The 19,852-nt window shown below is 42.4% G+C and overlaps 1 protein-coding gene across 1 annotated transcript; it reads left to right on the plus strand.

Annotated features, from left to right (window-relative positions):
• Positions 1–4,094: 4,094 nt before the first annotated feature.
• On the plus strand, positions 4,095–16,175 carry LOC147621130 (uncharacterized). Its single transcript, XM_086823863.1, has 2 exons — positions 4,095–4,333; positions 14,934–16,175. The coding sequence occupies exons 1-2, from the start codon at positions 4,213–4,215 to the stop codon at positions 15,719–15,721; spliced, it is 909 nt and encodes a 302-aa protein (XP_086679989.1). The 5' UTR covers positions 4,095–4,212; the 3' UTR covers positions 15,722–16,175.
• The last annotated feature ends 3,677 nt before the right edge of the window (positions 16,176–19,852 follow it).

Genomic DNA, 19,852 nt, shown 5'->3' on the forward strand with positions numbered 1-19,852 from the left:
TTCAATATCCTCGACTGTATCATCATCAACCCTATCCTCTTTCAACATTGAAAACATTATTAATTCTTGGGCTATTATCATATGAACCTTCCTTGGTCCACCAATACTCTTATCTCCTTGAATAGCTCGTTGAACTAAAATTCTAGTCTTCTCAATGGCAGCTTTAAATGTCCCTTTCCAAGGGCTACCGTAGCCTTTAGGAATTCTGCCTCCTGAGGCTCTTTGGCTACTAGCTTCAAGGTTGAAGTGTGAGCTTTCTGCTTCTTAGCTGCCTTGGATGTTTCCTTAGCAAACTGGGTCTCGATCGTTGTGATGGCATTAAGGGGGACTATATGAATAAGTCCTCCTTGTACGCTTAACGAGTTAAGGCTCGTCATCAAATGGCTCATGCCCTTGCCACCATTGGGGTGACTATCACTTTATTAAAACATGTTTAAATCCACAATTGTAACAAGTGCCTTTGTATGGAATGACATTAGGGTTTAGCACTAGATTCAAGGATGAAATTGGGCCACTTAGTATGTGCGATGGCTCTATGAGGCACCAAATATATTCAATTACCCTTATTGAATCAAGTGTTGTTGGACCTTGCCTTAGAGCTGCAATGCAAATCCTTGATGTGGTTGCACTAGCTCGTCTCACATCCTCACTCTATTGTGTCACATTGGATCGCTTCTTGATAAAAGGGTGAAGGAAGATCTCTCTTCACCTAGATGGAGGCAAATTGAGATTCTTCACAGTGGTTCTCTCTCACAAAAGGATGGGAAGAAAAAGCTAATAGAAGAGGGAAACCTCCAAACAAACCTATTCTAGCATGCATGAGTCCGATAGAATATAAGAAATCAAGAGTAGAGAAGAGAAGAGCTAACAAGTATTCTATTACAAGGGAATGATTATCCGTTGCTTACCAAAAAAAATAACTTATATACAATTGACTAGTTTTTACACTAGGCCGGCCAAACTTAAAAATGGTTCGGCCTCTATTACTAGTCTTAAGCAAGTATGTACACGAAGTTCTTAGACTTCCCCTATTTTACATTAATCTCAAGGTAAGGTTGCTTTATATGTTCCAAACATTGACTCCTACAAAGGATAAGTGCTCATTTGAGCTGGTAAGATGGCAAAGCGCCTTATGGTAGGTCGAGCGGGTGAAATCATGTTAACCTATAGAGTCATTATCACTCATTTCTCTTATTTTCTTACTCTTGCCCCTCATCCTCCTCTTTCTAGTAACCATAATCATTCAATTTTAGCGATGATAAGAAAACCAAATTTTGTATAGATCCCTATCATATCAAGGTGAGGCTCTATTGCTCATGCTCCTCCCCCCTCCTCCTATGCTAATGGTGGAGCTGCTATACTTCCCTCCTCATCCTTGCTGCTACTAATAGTTCTTATCTTTTCCTTTCCTATTTTTTACTCTCCTCCCCCTCCTTTCTTGGTGGTGCTCATTCCCCTCCTATAGGTTTGAAGCTAGAAACACCCTTTTAAAATTGGTTCACAAGGGAATCTATCCTGGTAACATTGCATTATGATGCAACTTGAAAATCTAGATAGAGAATCATTGGTCCTTCATCTTAAGAGTTATGGGGAGGCTAGGTTTTGGGACAAGAATGGGAATATGAACATATTCACTTGCCTTTGGTGCTTCTTTTCAACTGTTATTGAATGGTCATCTAGTACGAAGCTTTGAAATTCATTGATCCGTTAGACTGGGTTGCCCATTAGCTCCCCTTTTATTTGCTGTTGCTACTCATCCTCTCATTCTAGCCCTAGAAGATGCTATGAAGAAGGGTCAGATAAAAGGGATTGACTTTTGATGAATGGTCATTCATTGTTTAGCTAATGAATCTTTGCTTTTCTTGCATGCTGACAATGACAATATCAGGAGGGCACTCTCTTTGGTTCAACTTTCTGCATATGCATCTAGATCAAAGTGCAACATTTCCAAGTCTAGGATGATCAGTATGACTGAAGAGGATTCCTTTGATATTTCTAGATGGGAATGTCAAGTAATTAACAAAGGGGATATCTTCTAACATCTAGGGGCTCCTATAGGTGTTGGGGTTATTAACAAGGCACTAGTCAAGTGGGCTATTGACAAAGCTATTATGTCAACAACATCAAGAAATGGGATAATTGTTTTTAACCCTTTCACACTAAGGTGGAGGTTATCAATTCAATATTAAATGCATATATCATGTTTCTCTGTCTTATCCAGGATTTGGAACACATTTATCTCACATATCAGGAGGTTTCTTTGGAAAAATAAAAGGGGGAACAAGAGCTTTTTTACTTGGTTAGCCTGGGAAAAAATATGTCTCCTAAAGGAGTTAGGTGGTCTAGCTATTATGTACTTGCCCATTCATGTTAAGGCAAGAGTTCTCACATTTTTTCCCAGGTCCCTTTCTAAAAAAACTATGTGGTCCTAGTTACTCAAAGTGGTGATTGACATATGCTAAGTCAAAGCCAAGGGTGTTTGGAAGGGTCTGAGATGGTTAGATAAAGTGTTCTCTTTTACACCCCTCAAAATGTTGGATGCACCTTTCAGTAACTTTCTGGTCAAGATTTGGAAAGAGCACCTTGGTCTAGTGAGATGGAACAAGTTTACTAGATTTACTAGCAATTCCTTCTTCTTATTAAATATTTGGTGGTCTCATTTCTTTATTAAGCCTCTAGCTAGACTGTATGAATAGGATGTTGCCAACAAGGCCTTGAACAACAAAGGAATCTCCTACTTTGGTGATCTCTTGGGGGAGTGGGCCTTGTTGAAGGGTGGAAAGATATGAGACATATTAGAAGGGAAGGGAGGTATCGAGATAGGTGCTAGACATTGTGGAAGGTTGGTCATTTCCATTGCTTGTAATAGAGAAGCTTGGATTAAAGATTGGCATTGGCTAGGGGGGGTGGTCTAGTAGAATCATCCAAAACCAGCTTTTTATATAAGCACTAGGGTCCTTGAGAAGTATGGCCTATTGTTGCAAACAAATTTGGAGAGTAAAATGGGGCCTCTCTACTTGGCAAAAGCGATGGAAACTGCTATGGAATCTCATACCAAAAAAAGTCAGGCTTTTCATATGGAAAGTGTTAATGGGAGCTGTACCTCTAGGATTCAAATTTGGAGAGTAAAATGGGACCTCTCTACTTGGCAGAAGAGATAGAAACTGTTGTGGAAACTCATACTAAAAAAAGTTAAGCTTTTCTTGTGGAAAGTGGGAGCTCTATCTCTAGGATTCAAACTAGTAAAAAGTGGCTTCAGTTATGGGAAATGCCCCAGGTGTCTTACTGCCCTAGAGGATGGATGACATGCTTTCTAGGCCCGCCTTGCTTTGAAACCCTTTTGGGGAGCAATGAATAGTCAGGCTCCTGGCACTAGACTAACCTGGTCTAACTGGCTTATTGGTAAGGAAGAGATTGAGGGGGGAGACCTAAACTTGCTACTTACTCTGATTAGATTTACTTGTATGTGGGAAATTTGGACATTTAGGAATGGTAGGATCTTAAACTTTAATGTTGCTCAAGGCTTGGACTTGTGATAAGGTTAAAGGATTATGTAAAATCACATGTTATTCTTTTGTAATGGTTAATTGCTTACATAATTGTGAAATATCTGAACTACTATCCAAATTGGGAAAGTCTTGATCACTAATGAGGGGGCTTTGAAGATCTAACCTCCAAGATGATTTTTTTCCAGATGCTTAGGTCTAAAGCTTCAAAGCATAGCTTCCAACTAATGAGTTTGCCAGTCAAATGCAATTTGCCCAAATATGGGCCAAAAACTTAAAGATGGTTTAAGACGACTAAACAACCTTTGCCTACACACGTATTTTGGATAAGTACACTTCCAGAGGCACTACCATAGAATCAATGCTAAAGGTTGGTATGGATTTGGGCCATCGTATCCTCTTTTATTTCGGAAGATGAAATGTGGGACTTCATTTGTGATCGAACTCAACGAAGTAGTTGGCTGGCTGTGTCTCTTTATTTTGAGGTTGTTACTTTAAGGAGCTGATGTGAGATTTCCTTATTTTTTTGATGGTATATAATTTCCCCCAAAAAAAAAACTTTGTTTATGAATGCCGCCCGCCTCCCCGCCCGGCATTAGGTCCTCTCTGCGGTCGGTGGCATGTGTAAGGGTTTGGAAAGTCTCTTTCAAAAACTCTTCCACGCTAGCGTGGAAGAAACACCTGCTGCCGATGTTGGGCTAAAGTCATGGTTTGGGGCTGCACAAGGAGGTGGAAGCGACTCCATACAGCACTCATCTGCGGGGCCACAAGGGCTTCCCTAGCCACTCTGCAAGCTTCACCAAAGCACGCCCTTTCTGCCCAAACAGGTGGGCTTCTCTCTTTCTCTCTTTTGTGAATGTGTGTGTGTGTGTGTGAGAGAGAGAGAGAGAGAGAGAGAGAGAGAGAGAGAGAGAGAGAGAGAGAGATTATCTTGACTGCAAATCAAATCTTGGATCGCCTCACAGCTGGTTTAGCACCTCAAGAGAAAAATCAACTGTAATTTTGTTTATCATTCTAAGTGCAACTCTTTATTATCATCTAAAGCATGGTAATGTTAGTGGAAGTAGTAGGTAATAGTATCATTAGTCCTGCCTGTAAAAGCTAAATTATTTCTTTTCATGTATCTGTCTCATAAACTCCCATAAATATTCATGTCCCACTTTGAAGCAGTCCTTCATAACCTTAGAGCAGCTCGTAGGTGGACCTTATTGCCAAAAATCCACTTGGAGAGCACCAATATAACAGCCTGTGATGACGCTGTGAAATCCCCCCCCCCCCCCCCAAAAAAAAAAACAACTAAACAGCCAAAAAAGGAATAAAGTGCCTAATCCAGTCCAGGAAGATCATGATGCAGCTTCTGCTGCATGTTGAGGGCTGCAGCTTAAAGGAGTGCAAGGATGCTTGTTTTCAAAGGAGACAGCAAGATAGATGTGCGAAATGCAAGTGAAGCCAACAACTTTTAGCCTGTATCCTCCACCACTCATGCAACTTGCATAGAACAATTGTGTAAGTAATGTAATTGGGGTGCTCAGGAGACCTTAATTTTCACTTAATTAAGACAACTACACACAATGCAAATGGAGAATGGATGTAGATGCAAATTTTGTGTATGTGTGGTGTGCGTGCAATGTGCATTGTTCTTCAAACTTGAGAAGCCATGGGGAAACCTCCCGTTTATCCATCTTAGGGTGAAACTCTCCTACAAGGACCTTCTTACATAGCATTGCTTTTTCTACAGCCGTGAAGAGTCCCTTACACAACTTGAGGTACTCAACAAGGACCTAAATTATTGGCAACCAAGAAGCAGGTCATGCACAACCATAATTGTTTCGCAACCGTCTGCACTCGTGGTGTTGATGGTGATACTATTTATGTAAGTAGCCAGTACAAGTCTGCAATAGGCCACACAATTTCTTGCTATCACCAAACAATTTCTACACTTGTTGACACCTGATCGTACTGTTTGCCCCACAAACTCTGTCTGGGTTATCATGTTATGTGCCCATGGGTCATGTCAGATGACATTTATATTTGAGACTAGGTTTATGCCTATGATAGCCCTAGTGAGGGTAGGCAGGGAAGAAGAAACCGTTTTTTAGGTCAAACATGAAGGTGTCCCATATATATTGAGAGCCCTTGTGATCGGGTCTACATGTAGACTGAATTAATGTTGCCACTAGCCTCTAGGTAACTGCTTTGCCGGAGAGGTGAGGTGCTGCCAGGTGGACTTGGTCTTGAGGATCTGAAAGCTTAAGATGCCACATATTGATGAATAAATTGCATAACTGTAGCATGATCCCACTTACCATCATACTTACTAAAATTTGGTTGAGCTCGTATGATGGTGGGGGTAGTTGGGAGCGATGAAACTCAAACCTTGTTGCACCAGGGTAGGGAGAATTGACAGCATGTTTGTCTGCATAGATGTTATCAACTATTGGTTCTGGAGTTGCATAGTGTCTCGTTCAAGCCTTTTTTGGTATTCTCGGATTGCTTGATGTGTGTGTGTCTTTGTTGTGTTTGGCGTCCTTAGCCTTCGTTCATCACGTCGGGCTTCTTTGGCCCTTCGTTCTTCAGCTTGTAATTCCACCAGTCGGTGTGGAATGCTTGGTAGAACACAATGCTAATCAATACTTTTAAATACACCAAGATTTAATGGACAACAAGCATAATACAAGATGCAATTTGTTGAATTGACAAAAGACGCACAATGAGCCAGAACGGCCGGTCCCTCTCTCAAATAGTGTATATTAGCCTTGGGAGAATCAAGTACATAGTGTCATGGGATTTTTGACCAGATTTCCATTCATATGAATATAGTATTGCAAACAATATGGTTGTTGGTGAAGATCTGCAACTCACACTACTCTCTCAAGTATCCATGTTCTCTACCATTTGCTCTTTATTGTTCCACCAACACATGGTAGCAACAATCTGCAAGAGAGCACTTAGGACAAGAGAACACTACACAGGGTATGTGAACATGGAGTCCTCCTCCCTCCTACTACTTGTTTCCATAATTGAGTATTAAAGCTTATCGTTTGTAAGATGATAGTGGGAGTCTTCGCGATGGAAGCGTTTGGAGTGTTGAAATCTTCAATCTGTCACGATCCTTCGCGACAAAAGCCTTCAAGAGGGTAAAGGGAACCCTAGGAAAGCTTCCCCTATGGTTCAACTTGAGAAAGGAATGCTGAAATTAGGGTTTTGAGTCAAAAGAGTAGAAATTACAACAAATATAAGAGCTGTTTTGTTGAATTTCAGTCATTGGGAGTGTGTAGGAGAGTCAATATCACTTGTAAACACTCTTGGAAGCTTGGAAATCACACTAGCAAGCTTGGATATGGAGTTGGGAAGGAGATACAGCCAAAAAGACTCATGAAGCGGGGCGCCCTCTCCTAGAGAGAGAGACAGAGGAGAGAGATGATGAGATGTCCACCCTGAGTGTTAGGCAGAGAGGACAAGTGACTTGTGGTGCAAGCTGGGATGGACACATGGTGGCATCCCCAAGAGTCTTAGCAGCATCGTTTTTGGGATTGCCCAAAGGCTTAGTAGGTTTGGCAGAGGATCCTATGCATTTTCACTATGGATAGGGCTCTCACTGGTAATGTTACGTGGGGTACAATTGCTTGGGCCATTGAGGCCGCGATCGTCATGCCATATGAGGGGAAAGGTGGGGGACTAGTCCTTCAGGTCTCTCACCTTCGTATTTCTACAGTGTCAGTTCTAGCTCCTCCTATAGGTCGCTGGACTTGCAATAGTATAGTTGCATGGCATACATGGAGAGCTCGATAGAGCGAAGCCATCGAAGGCACCCTGACCCTCGAGCAAAGTCTATCTGTGGAGCATCTGGCTCGATGTCATTCATACCCTCCGTGGTCAGTGGAGGCAGTTCAAGGTGGCTCATACCGCATGTGGAAGTGCCGTGTGAGGATTTGGCGGCACGGTCCCTTTCTTAGAGATAGTGGAGGCGAGCTCACTTGGCATTATAGACCACTTGTGTGGTTGCTTCCCCCTCCCCCCATTGTATGAGATAGCCTTATCCTCCTAGAGCGGCCAGACGGAGGAGAACAACATCCTCCCTTGTTATGCATCTTGACTCTCGCTTCCCATATGGGGACCAGTTTGTACTTTAGCCATTTGGGTTGTTATCTTGGTAACTAATAGAAGGATCTTTTCCGCGGGAAAGTAAGAAAAAAGCCGAATAGGCTTTGTAACATGATGTGTCTCCATGGAGATCCAATCTAGACTTGTCCATTTCTAAGGCCCCTCTAAAGATGCTCGATCTTTTGTAGAAATTTGTTTTCAAGTCCAAGGGGCAGCCCCAATGTACACTTCTTGTTTAGCCTGGAAGTTTATCTAGCGCTCATTCTAGCAAGAAGGAAGATATTCTTTGGTCAAGGATTGTCTTTGCATTTGTACAATCTATTTTAACTCGAGCAATACAAGCTCCGCAAAGTGGGGCCTTCTGTGAGTATTGGGACCCGATTGGGTATCCAGGGTATGTTGGGTCTGAAAGGAGCCGTGTACCAGAGATCCCACCCCTGGCTTGCTAGCTGCCCCAACAGCAGCCTGGTCTCAATGCAACAGTTGACTCCAACAAACACAGCAAGCCTGACGGATCAAGCAAGGCACATGATTGCAGAGTTCCCACTGTTGGATCTGGAAAGGAGCCATGTACCAGAGATCCCACCCCTGCCTCCCCCAAAGCATGCACGGGGATAGCCTTTAAGCCCCACAATTTCTAGCCCAAATACCCTCCACAGGATCACCATTTTAAGCATGTGGGATAACTCCAAGCTTTCTGCCACGTGTCACCCAAGAGGGGGTTCGTTGCTTCCATCAGGGTAACTCTCTCTTTTCTCTCATGCCGCTTCTGTAATTAACAATCTATTTTAACTTCAGTAATACAACCAAATACATTGCAAGGTGGGAAGTTTAGAAGCATAGTTATTAACACAACCAATTACACTGCAAGGTGGGGGCCCTTCTGTGAGTATTGGAACCCAATTGGGTGCGTTCCGTGTCATCTCTCTTTTTTCTCAGTCTTCTTCTGTAGTTAAGTAAGCACACCAACTTAATTGGATGATTTTCATGATGCTTCCTGTTGGGTAGGAGGGAAGCTAGCTTGCACACACACACACACATACACAACCTCAAGCACAGAGAAACGTGAGAGTGCTGGAAAAGATGTACTCAATAATGATATGAAAATGAAAGTACAAGTGAGTACTAAAACGCCTAGGGCAAAGTGCCCAACACACATAAGTGTGTTCACACGGGGAAAAAACCTGTGTCCAGTCACAGGGAAAAAGTGCCCGTGAGTAAGCTGGGTTCACACGGAGAAAAAACCTGTCCGTGAGTAAGCTGGGTTCACACCTGAACTAGCCGGGAGTGTGTCACTAGCCTGGACATTTCCCAGTATGAAAGGAGTCTGGTGGACTCCAGGATGTCTAAATATTTGGAAAGAACAAGCCTTGGGAATGGGGGATTATCCTAGAATACAAAGGACCACACTCCTAAAATTTAGGAGAGTTGCTATTTTTGGCCCTACTCCGATGGAAATTCTGTTCGCGTCATTATATCTGGAATTGAGCAGATACCAAGAGTTGGCAAAGTGACTAGTTGGGATATTTTTAGTGGTAAAGTTTATGGAAGGACCCATCTCTTAGATTGGGACATGTGGCAAGAAAGTGGACCAAAGTGAGACAAGTGGCCTGACACTTGTTAGAAAGTGGATCAAAGTGAGACAAGTGGCCTCACACTTGTCACTTCAGCTATTGTGTGGCTCTCCACTTGTCATTGTAAGCCTTCTCTTGCCATTTTTGCTCATGGGAGGCCCAAATCTATAAATTGGAGCCTTCTCTCTTCATTAATAGAGGCTCTCTTGCTGCACACTAGCCTCTACCACCGTTACAGGTTGCCCTAATGATGGCTACTCTCTTTCTCTCTCTTTTGAAGGCTGCCCATGAAGAATATCGACTGTTGGGGACTGTTTTGGAGGCTTCCATCGCGAAGAAATACTGAAGGCAAAGGTATTTAATCATTTATTATGATTTCTAGATTGTACTTGTTGTACCAACCTTGTACCGGTTGTACCAGCTTTTGTACTTGCTGTACCACCCATTGTATGGACTGTACCAGCTTCTATACTTGTTGTACCACCCATTGTACTTGCTGTACCAGCTTTTGTACTTGTTGTACCAACCATTGTACCTGCCGTACTAGTCACTGTACATGCTGTACCAGCATTTGTACTTACCGTACCGGCTGTACCAACCACCGTACCGATTGTACCAGCAATTGTACCTAATGTACCGGCTGAATGGAGAGTTGTACTTGCTGTACCAGCTCTATTGCGTGAAGACCCGTGGTTTTTGGGGAAGAATCAGTACCCACACAGAGGTATATGGATTATGTTGTTGGCTTGGCATTTCTACAACCTATGTTCCGGCTTGGTTGCCTTTGTTGGGCTGTGTTATGGCATTTGTATATGGATAATTTGGCATCTCCCGTGGGGAGAGTAAGGCCCTCAAAGCTTGTACATGATATTATTCTCCTTGGGTAATAAAATACTCCAAGGGGGGGGCGGGGAGAGGCATTCCGGCCTCTGTGTGGTGTCACGTGTGCAAGCTCCATTTTCAGCATTTGTAGATGTTTTATCGCTTTTATGTTTTATGCAAAGTGATGATGGATATGTGTTAAGGTTGTGGCTATGTTTAAATGTTTTGATGGTATCAACAAGTGTGTCAAAGGCCCTAGTCTCCCGGGCAGTTACATTGGTATCAGAGCATAGGCTTTCTTGGAAGCGGAGGCTTTCTTCTATCAATAAGGAAGAGAAAAGATCTCAAGTGGGGACCACACTTACCATCATTGCTATTAAGCATAGCCGGCCACTTCAGAGCCTATGAAGCAAGAGCATGAGCAATAGACAGCTTGGTCTAAGGATTTATGAATTCACAAAATTTATCTTGGAAGTATGGAGTTGGCTTTATGTGCACACATTTAGCACTCTTTCCCTATGGATTGGCACATGTTTGTGTGCTTTGAGCTTGGATTATGATATCTGGACTTATGGGACTGATTTGTCTCGCCCATTTACTTGGGACATGATTATGATATCTAGACTTATGTGACTGTTTTTGTCTCGCCCATTTATCTTGGGACATGATTTTGATATTAGTATTATGGAGACTTATTTAGTCTCACCCATTTCTTTGGGACATGGATTCTTCAATTATATTAGATTTTTGGGACTGTCTCGTCTCGCCCACTTGATGGGACATGATTATATCTTGAATATATGGCTTAAAGCTTAAAGTTGTGGACAACTTTTAAGAAGTTGAGGTGGATGTCACCAGCCTGGACATTTCCTAGTATGAAAGGAGTCTGATGGATTCCAGGATGTCTAAATATTTGGAAAGTACAAGCTTTGGGAATGGGAGATTATCCTAGAATACAAAGGACCACACTCCTAAAATTTAGGAGAGTTGCTATTTTTGGCCCGACTCCGATGGAAATTCTGTTCGCGTCATTACATCTGGAATTGAGCAGATACCAAGAGTTGGCAAAGTGCTTATGACAGAATGTCTACTAGTTGGGATATTTTTAGTGGTAAAGTTTATGGAAGGACCCATCTCTTAGATTGGGACAAGTGGCCTCACACTTGTCACTTCAGCTATTGTGTGGCTCTCCACTTGTCATTGTAGCCTTCTCTTGCCATTTAGCTCATGGGAGGTCTAAATCTATAAATTGGAGCCCTCTCTCTTCATTAATAGAGGCTCTCTTGCTGCACACTAGCCTCTTCTACCGTTGAAGGCTTCCCTAATGATGGCTACTCTCTTTCTCTCTCTCTTGAAGGTTGCCCATGAAGAATACCGGCTATTGGGGACTGTTTTGGAGGCTTCCAGCGCGAAGAAATACTGAAGGCAAGGGTATTTAATCATTTATTATGATTTCTAGCCATTGTACTTGTTGTACCAACCTCGTATCGGCTGTACCAGCTTTTGTACTTGTTGTACCATCCATTGTACCGACCTGCACCAGCTTTTGTACTTGTTGTACAACCCATTGTATCGACTGTACCAGCTTTTGTGCTTGCTGTACCAACCATTGTACCTGCTGTACTAGTCATTGTACATGTACCAACATTTGTACTTGCTGTACCAACTGTACCAGCCACTGTACTTGTTGTACCAGCCATTGTATCGGTTATACCAGCCATTGTACCTGCTGTACCGGCTGAAGGGAGAGTTGTACTTGTTGTACTAGCTCTATTGCATGAAGACCCATGGTTTTTGGGGAAGAATCAGTAACCCACACGGAGGTATATGGATTATGTTGTTGGCTTGGCATTTCTACAGCCTATGTTCTGGCTTGGTAGCCTTGTGTTGGGCTGTGTTATGGCATTTGTATATGGATAATCCGGCATCTCTCGTGGGGAGAGTAAGGCCCTCAAAGCTTGTACATGAAATTATTCTCCTTGGGTAATAAAATACTCCAAGGGGGGGGTCTGCCCATTCCGGCCTCTATGTGGTGTCACGTGTGCAAGCTCCATTTTCAGCATTTGTGGATGTATTATCGCTTTTATGTTTTATGCAAAGTGATGATAGATATGTGTTAAGGCTGTGGCTATGTTTAAATGTTTTGATGGTATCAACAAGTGTGTCAAAGGCCCTAGTCCCCCGGGCACCCGCCGCGAGTTTCACAAGACCTCATCAATGTTAATGAGCTGCTCTTGTAGGTTCTTTACATGCGTAAGGTACTGATTGATAGAGTCACCTTCAAGCATGCGGTCAGTCTCAAGCTTGCCCCGAAGGTAAGCTACACGAGCCTCATTGCGACCTTAATACACTGCTGCCAAGGTATCCCAAGCACCCTTTGCAGTGGTGCAAGAACGAATGTGCGGAATGATATGCCTGCGGCACGAGAGAGCAATCAATGCATGGGCTTGAGCATCCCTAGCATCCCAAGTACGTTGTTGCTGAGTAGGAAGAAGACGAGGAGGTGGACCTGCAGGATGAGCGGGAATCACTTCACCTTCCGCTGGAGTAGGTGCAAGAGGACGCTCCTCAGTGCCATCCACATACAACCATACATTTTTGGTGACCAAAACATGACACATCATATAAGCCCACATAGGGTAGTTGTCTCCATTGAGCTTGTCCTCTTGAGATAGCATTCCAAAGAGGTCGTTATTACTGTTGGCCATGATAGCACAGCAAATCTGTCACAAGTCACCACGAGTATGCAATGCCTAGCAAAACCGTGAGAATGCGGGAGATAAATAGCAGGATAACCAATGGACTGAAAGGGAACTCCTTCACCACGAGAAATACATATGCATGTCCCAAAACTGCAAGTGTACTGCACGATGATGCAAATCTGTCAAAGTGTCCACAATGGCATACATATACTGCAACAAACCACAAATGTATACATGTGCCGTGAAAAACACAATCAGCTGACACCTGTAAGAGCTGCATGTGCTCAAATCCTGGCAGATCAAATGTAAATTGGTCGAATGCTCCAAGAATGGGCTCAATGTAGAAAAGCCCTAATTTTTAGGCAACCAATTAGACCACATCTAAACCGGATTTGCACCTGTAAATCTGCCAATGCGTTTGTCACTTGTACCAAGTGTTGCAATGCCCAAAATTGGGGGAAATGCCCCTATGCCAACCAAATGTGCTTGTAATACCTAAAAATACTTGCAAATAGTGCCAATTTTTGCAAAATAGTGCCAATTTTGCAAAATCGAGTCAATTTCTACAAAATCGAGTCAATTTTTGCAAAATCCCCAAATTTCTATTGCAATTATGCACCAAATCTGCTGAAATCAATGCCAATGTGTGCCAATGTTGCAATTGCAGGCTCAATTGTAAAAAGCCCCAAATTCGAACAAGCAATGTGTGCAATTTCAAGTCAAACCTTGCAGATCTGGAGTTTGAAGTTACTTTGGGTAGTGCAAAGCAGGCACAGTTGTAGGTACAGCCGTACGATATAGGTGCAGGTACGGTCGTACGGCGATACAGTTGGTGTGGGGCACGATACAAGGCGGCGCAGGTGGCGGCTGCTTGTGAGGGCGACGACAGAGGCGGCGGTGCACAGGGCGGAAGGTGCAGGCGACGGCACGTACGGGCGCAGGCAGCGGCACACAACGACGTCAGATCTGGTGCGGCGCGAGCAGGGGTGGCGGCGGCGTCAGATCTGGGTCAGGGCGACGGTGCAAGGTACAGGGCGACGCTGGGCAGAGGCGGTGCCAGATTTGGGGCAGAGCGGCGGAAATCTAGGGCTGGGCGAAGCAAATTTGGGGCGGCGCGCAGGACAGAGGACCGGTGCAGGTACAATCGGGTGGCAGCGGCGACACAGGTACAGTTGGCGGCGGCGTCAGCGCACAAGGGCGGCGGCGGCGTGGTGCAGCTGAGGGCAGCGGCAGCAGGGCCGTACAGTACGGCGTACGGACAGAGCGGCGGCGGCTGAGGGCGGCGGTAGGGTGGCTGAAGGCAAAACCCTAACCCTAACCCTAATGCAGCAAAACCCTAATCCCCTGATGTGTGCAATAGGCTCAAGCTCTGATGGGCAGCAGGGGGCAAACCCTAATGCTAACCCTAACCAAGCTTAGATACCAATGTTGGTAGGAGGGAAGCTAGCCTGAACACACACACACACACACAACCTCAAGCACAGAGAAACGTGAGTGTCGGAAAAGATGTACTCAATAATGATATGAAAATGAAAGTACAAGTGAGTACTAAAAGGCCTAGGGCAAAGTGCCCAACACACATAAGTGTGTTCACACGGGGAAAAAACCTGTGTCCAATCACAGGGAAAAAGTGCCCGTGAGTAAGCTGGGCTCACACAGGGAAAAAACCTGTGTCCAGTCACAGGGAAAAAGTGCCCGTGAGTAAGCTGGGTTCACACCTGAACTAGCCGGGAGTGGACATGACCAACACTTCATGCATGACACACTAGTATTGGAATAGAGGCAAAGCAAAGGCTTGTTCTGAGTCCCAGTCTCCCACATATAACATTGGTATCAAAGGAGCAGGTTTGTCTTGAGGCAGCTCAGAGGCTCAGCAAGGCTAATGTTGGCATGCATGTAACATTGCTACCAGAGCCAAGTTTTTTTTTTGAGGTGGTGTGTAGATGGTTTTCTGTGAATGGTTTGTTTGTGCTCTTGAAAACACCTAAAGCCGTCCACCATTGGTCTGCCCACTAGGAATAGAAAGCTTCCAAATAGTGAGGATGATCTTTTATCTTCAGCTAACTTACTTTAATTCGGTACTGCCTCTCTGTCTGTTTGCATAGAGCCTTAAATAAGGTGAGAGTCCTCGTTTTATTCATGCAAAGCATTAACAAAAGTCTTTGTTTTTAATAAAAGCATCCCTTTTTGTACTGAGTTGTTGTGGTGCCTTTTCTTATATGCAGTGGCTGAAAATATTGTGGCTGATTCAGAGGATGACTTGGAGGAAAGCATTCCCTTCGTTTTGAAGCAGCGAACAGGAGAATGGCAAGAATTGAGGCAGGACCGGTTGACTGCAAGCACATTTGCGTCAGCCTTGGGGTTTTGGGGAAATTACAGGCGGTCAGAACTATGGGCACAAAAATTAGGCTTGAGAAAGCCTTTTCCTGGTAACACAGCTACAGACTGGGGTATCAGGAGAGAAGCTGCAGCAATACGGAAATACGAAGAGTTTACAGGGATCAATGTGAGCTACTTAGCATTCCAGATCTACAAAGAAGGGGACAAAAGCAAGGAGTGGCTGGGAGGGTCTCCAGATGGTCTAATAGAAGGTGGTCTGACTGGGTTCTCTGATAGTGGTGGTGGTATACTAGAGGTGAAGTGCCCTTACAATCAAGGAAAACCAGAGTTTTCTATACCCTGGAATGAAGTCCCTTATCATTATGTCCCTCAGGTGCAAGGCCTGATGGAAATTTTGGATAGGGATTGGCTAGACTTATTTGTTTGGACCATGAATGGCAGTGCATTATTTAGGGTTGAACGGGATCCTGCTTACTGGGAGTTGATCTTTGACGTGTTGAATGACTTTTGGTGGGGAAGTGTCGTTCCCGCCAGGAAGTCTCTCTTAGCACAGAAGAATGTGGATGTTAATGTGTTCAAGCCAATTCTGCGACACAAGTTAACACCAGCTGCTGTGAGAGAAAGCAAAAGGCTTGCTAAGAAGTCTTTTATGGTTAAGAAATTTCTAGTGTGACTGCAAGGAGGATGAGGATGGGTGAGTTTTCAGATTGCTTGTGTGCTTTATGTATGGCATTTACACATCAATATTGCTGCTGGCTCCAGAGCATGCATAGACACGGTTCATGCCAGGAAAGAGCATTTTAACTAGGAATGGATGACATCTGCTGCTCTCTCTTGCGTGGTGGTTGGAGTTATCGTGTACAAACGTGGCAGTGTAGCTTGCTCTCTTTACTGCAAAAAGTTGTTTGACAATGAGGTGCTTTTGGTATTTTGATACGCTCAGGTGATTTTCAGTGCAATTGTAACCTTAGAAACAGATAACGTCGTCAAATTGTAACACGTTTTGATGGTACAATGCAATGGGGTCCTTGATTCAGTTGTAATGTGTTTGTCCTTGGAGTTGTCTTTTGTGTTTTGTACTGGGACATTAAGAATAGGACACATTGATGGATTTCACTCCTGCACAACATTGTGTATGCCCTTGAACCCTTAGCTTTTTCATTCCATGCAGTGATCTTTGAAGTGGCCTTGTGCCCCAAAGCACTCAATACACTTTTTTCTTCACTTTGATGGAGAATCCACTCATGTGGTGCTTCAACATAGTATCGCATCCATTGTTCAAGAGTTGAGAACTTGCACTTGCGTATGTACACACGCACTCTCTCTCTCTCTCTCTCTCTCTCTCTCTCTCTCTCTATATATATATATATATATATATATATATATATATATATATATATATATATCCCCCCCCCCCCCCCCCCCCCCCCCCAAACTCCACATGTGGAGTCCTCAATGAGAGCATGGATTCTTGCGAGAGAGACGTGCCTGAGCCCCGGTTTTTGCTGGGAGATAATCTAGTGCCATAGAGTAGCACCCACACGTGGAGTCCCTAATGAAAGTGCATCATATTCTAAATATGATCACACACTCTCTCTCTCTCTCTCTCTCTCTCTCTCTCTCTCTCCTCTCTCTCTAAATAAATGGATCCCAAACGTTTTTTACATTAATTAATTAGTGTGGAAGGTGGAAACTTGGGCAAAGCAAGCTTAGGATTGAAAAATTAATGGCCAAGGTGAGGTGATGGAAAACCTTATTTTTCTTCTAAAATCATTTTTCGTTTGTGTCGGTTGATGCCTTCAGTGCGGGTAGCTGGCCAGTAGTTATACTAACTCTGTCTAGAAGGAGCTCAGGGAGCTTGTCGTCTCATGGGTTGCAAGTTTTGTAGGAGAAGGGAAGAGGCAATGCAGTTAGAGCAGAAGGAGGGTTTTGCCCAATATGAGAGAGAGAGAGAGAGAGAGAGAGAGAGAGAGAGAACACAATATATTTCTTCGTACAAAAAGAGGAATAATTCCTTTGGTATCACATGAAAATGCAATAAATGACCTTTAATATGTTTCTCCCAATTTTGAATCCGAGAACAAAAATTCATGAATAAAAAATAAGTATGGTTTATGTTTTGGGCACCTCAACGTGGGCAACTTAATGGTGGGAAAAGGCTTGGAACTTTAAGAAGAATATAGGCTTGTGATCAAATTATGAGATAATAGAGTTGAGATCTTGCAATTGTTTAGGTAACACAATAGAGTATTGAAATTTAGGTTTTAAGGTAAAAGGATTTAATGCAAAGTAGTATTGTGAAATAGTAAAAAGAAAGGCGTGCGTTAGAGCAGAAAGCTAGTTATGTGATAATGTGAGAAACTAGAATCCGTGGAGGAGAGAAAATCTATGTTGAGTTTTTTAATTATGTGTGAAGGTTCGTTGTAAATGGGTGTCGAGCTAGAGAAGAGATCAAGACCAAGAATCGTTTCTTTATCCTCATTGTTAGTATCATCGCTTCTGTCACTTTCTAATGTTGTTCTCTTCCTCTTATTATTTCAATTGTTTTCTTTTTGGTCCTGTATTGTTTCTCTACTATTTCATATGTATTATGCGCATGCCTCAAATCATCAACTTTATTCTCATTACTTTTCTATCTTTTCATGAACCAATCTAGTCTTGGATGTGAAGCATCAAAATTTTGTTTTGCTAATAAAAATATCATAGATATCTTTCATTGTTGTATGGGATGGATATACCATTGTCTTCCATAGAGCGTCAACTTTCTGGAGCTCCATACCTCTTCCTAGATATGGAGAAGATGGGTAGTACTTTCCTGTCTTGATCATTTTATGAGTTGTTGTGTAGAAATTATTTTCTAAGGATGCTTTGAATAGAACTTCCAAAACGTCAATGCTCTATGTAAAAAAATGTTTGTTTGAGGGAGATAAACTTTGTTCTTGAGATTATCCACACCATTTAGCATATAAATTTCTATTCCCATAAAATATCGTCTGCACTAATATTATGTGAAACATTTTTATAATGAGACTTACCTAGATCTAACGTAACATTCCATGAAATGTGTGCATATTGTTTTGTCTTAAAGCTCTACACATTACAATTCCAGTAATAGAATTCATCTTATTCTATCCAAGATACTTTTTGATGAGTTTATTGACTGCAATACTTGACTTTGCATGAATTCTAATAACCGTTTGATAGTATAGATGGAAAACTATACCTCCTCTTTCTAATGAGCAACTTCCAACAAGGCATTATTTTGTGATAAAATGAGAAGATTACCGCCTAATGATATTGTTACACTTAGCTCAAGAACGTTGAAGTTGACATTAGGTTGATCACATAATTTTTCATCATTAGATAACTTCTTTCGTTTACCACGATTTTTCTTTATTTCAACTATGTGTCTCTCTTACTCTTTTTTCATTCTTATCATTGCTCTACATCATAGACAAAGCTAGAAAATAACACGTATGCATTAGGCAAATTGGCGTGTGACATTTAATCTAATTAGACCAAGTTATAAGCATTAAATATGGATACTATTCAAAGGGAGATATGAAAAACCCCCTTACCTGTTAACACTACATTAGCTCTAGCTTGTTCACTTTTCAATAGAAGCCTCTACCAAACCACAAATGGCGATGAAATTCTCCACCTCGCCAACTCAGGTATTTTCCTTAGGTTTTTTTCATTCCTCTACAAGTATAACTTAAGCATGTTCTTAATCCTTTAAAAAAAGAGTCCTAATTTGTATGCTTTCTCTAGTCCTAATTTGTATGTTTTCTCTCTCTCTCTCTCTCTCTCTCTCTCTCTCTCTCTCTCTCTCTCTCTCTCTCTCTCTAATTTGAGCTATAAGATTTCACTTTTATTTTAACCACGTCTAGAAAAAGAAGAGAAGAAGAAGACTCTCTCTCTCTCTCTCTCTCTCTCTCTCTCTCTCTCTCTCTCTCTCTCTCTCTCTCTCTCTCTCTCTCTCTCTCTCTCTTCTCAAAACTAATATTCCTAATGAATACATGATTTATGTATCATGCATCACACATGCAATCGAAACAATGTAAACCATTGCAAGTTCGATGAGACATTCCTTGCTCTCCAATCATAACTTTGGTTAAAAATCCTTAAGTCACATGATTTTGTTGAGGTTTTCACAATACACGAGCCACTTCTGGTTCTTGGGGATGGATCTCGACTTTCTTAATCTTTGATTCACCCTTGAATTTCGTCACTTCACAAGCCACATCTAATTCTTGGGGATTTTTCTCGACTTTCTTAATTCTTCGATTAACCCTTGGATTTCTAGCTTATGATTGTTGATATCCATATCCTACTTAAGAGAATGCTATGTATTTGCTCTAAATTTGTTGGAGGCCTTAATTAAATTAAGGATCTAGGATTTCACATTCTTGCTACAGTCATTCTAAGGTTTTATTGATTCTCAAACTTCTAGAAAAAGATTAAATTCTTGAGATTCACACAACTTCTTCAATTTGAGTTTAATTCTTGAGTTTCACACCTTAGAACGAGAGAGAGAGAGAGAGAGAGAGAGAGAGAGAGAGAGAGAGAGAGAGAGAGAGAGAGAGAGAGAGAATATTTCTCTCTCTAAAACTATTCTTCTGAATTCATTGAATCTGTTCTTTTAGGGGTCCCAAAACTTGCATTGGAGATATAACTCTACTTTTTAAAATAGGACACTCTAAATCCCTTGATTAGAGGAATTTCTCTCTAAAATTATACTTTCTTTCAGAGAATCTAACACAATATGGTACTAAAAATTTTATTTTAGAATTTAATATATCCT

This window comes from Cibotium barometz, chromosome 30 (assembly GCF_041138505.1).
Source record: "Cibotium barometz isolate CiBa-2024 chromosome 30, ASM4113850v1, whole genome shotgun sequence".
Classification (NCBI taxonomy): Eukaryota; Viridiplantae; Streptophyta; class Polypodiopsida; order Cyatheales; family Cibotiaceae; genus Cibotium; species Cibotium barometz.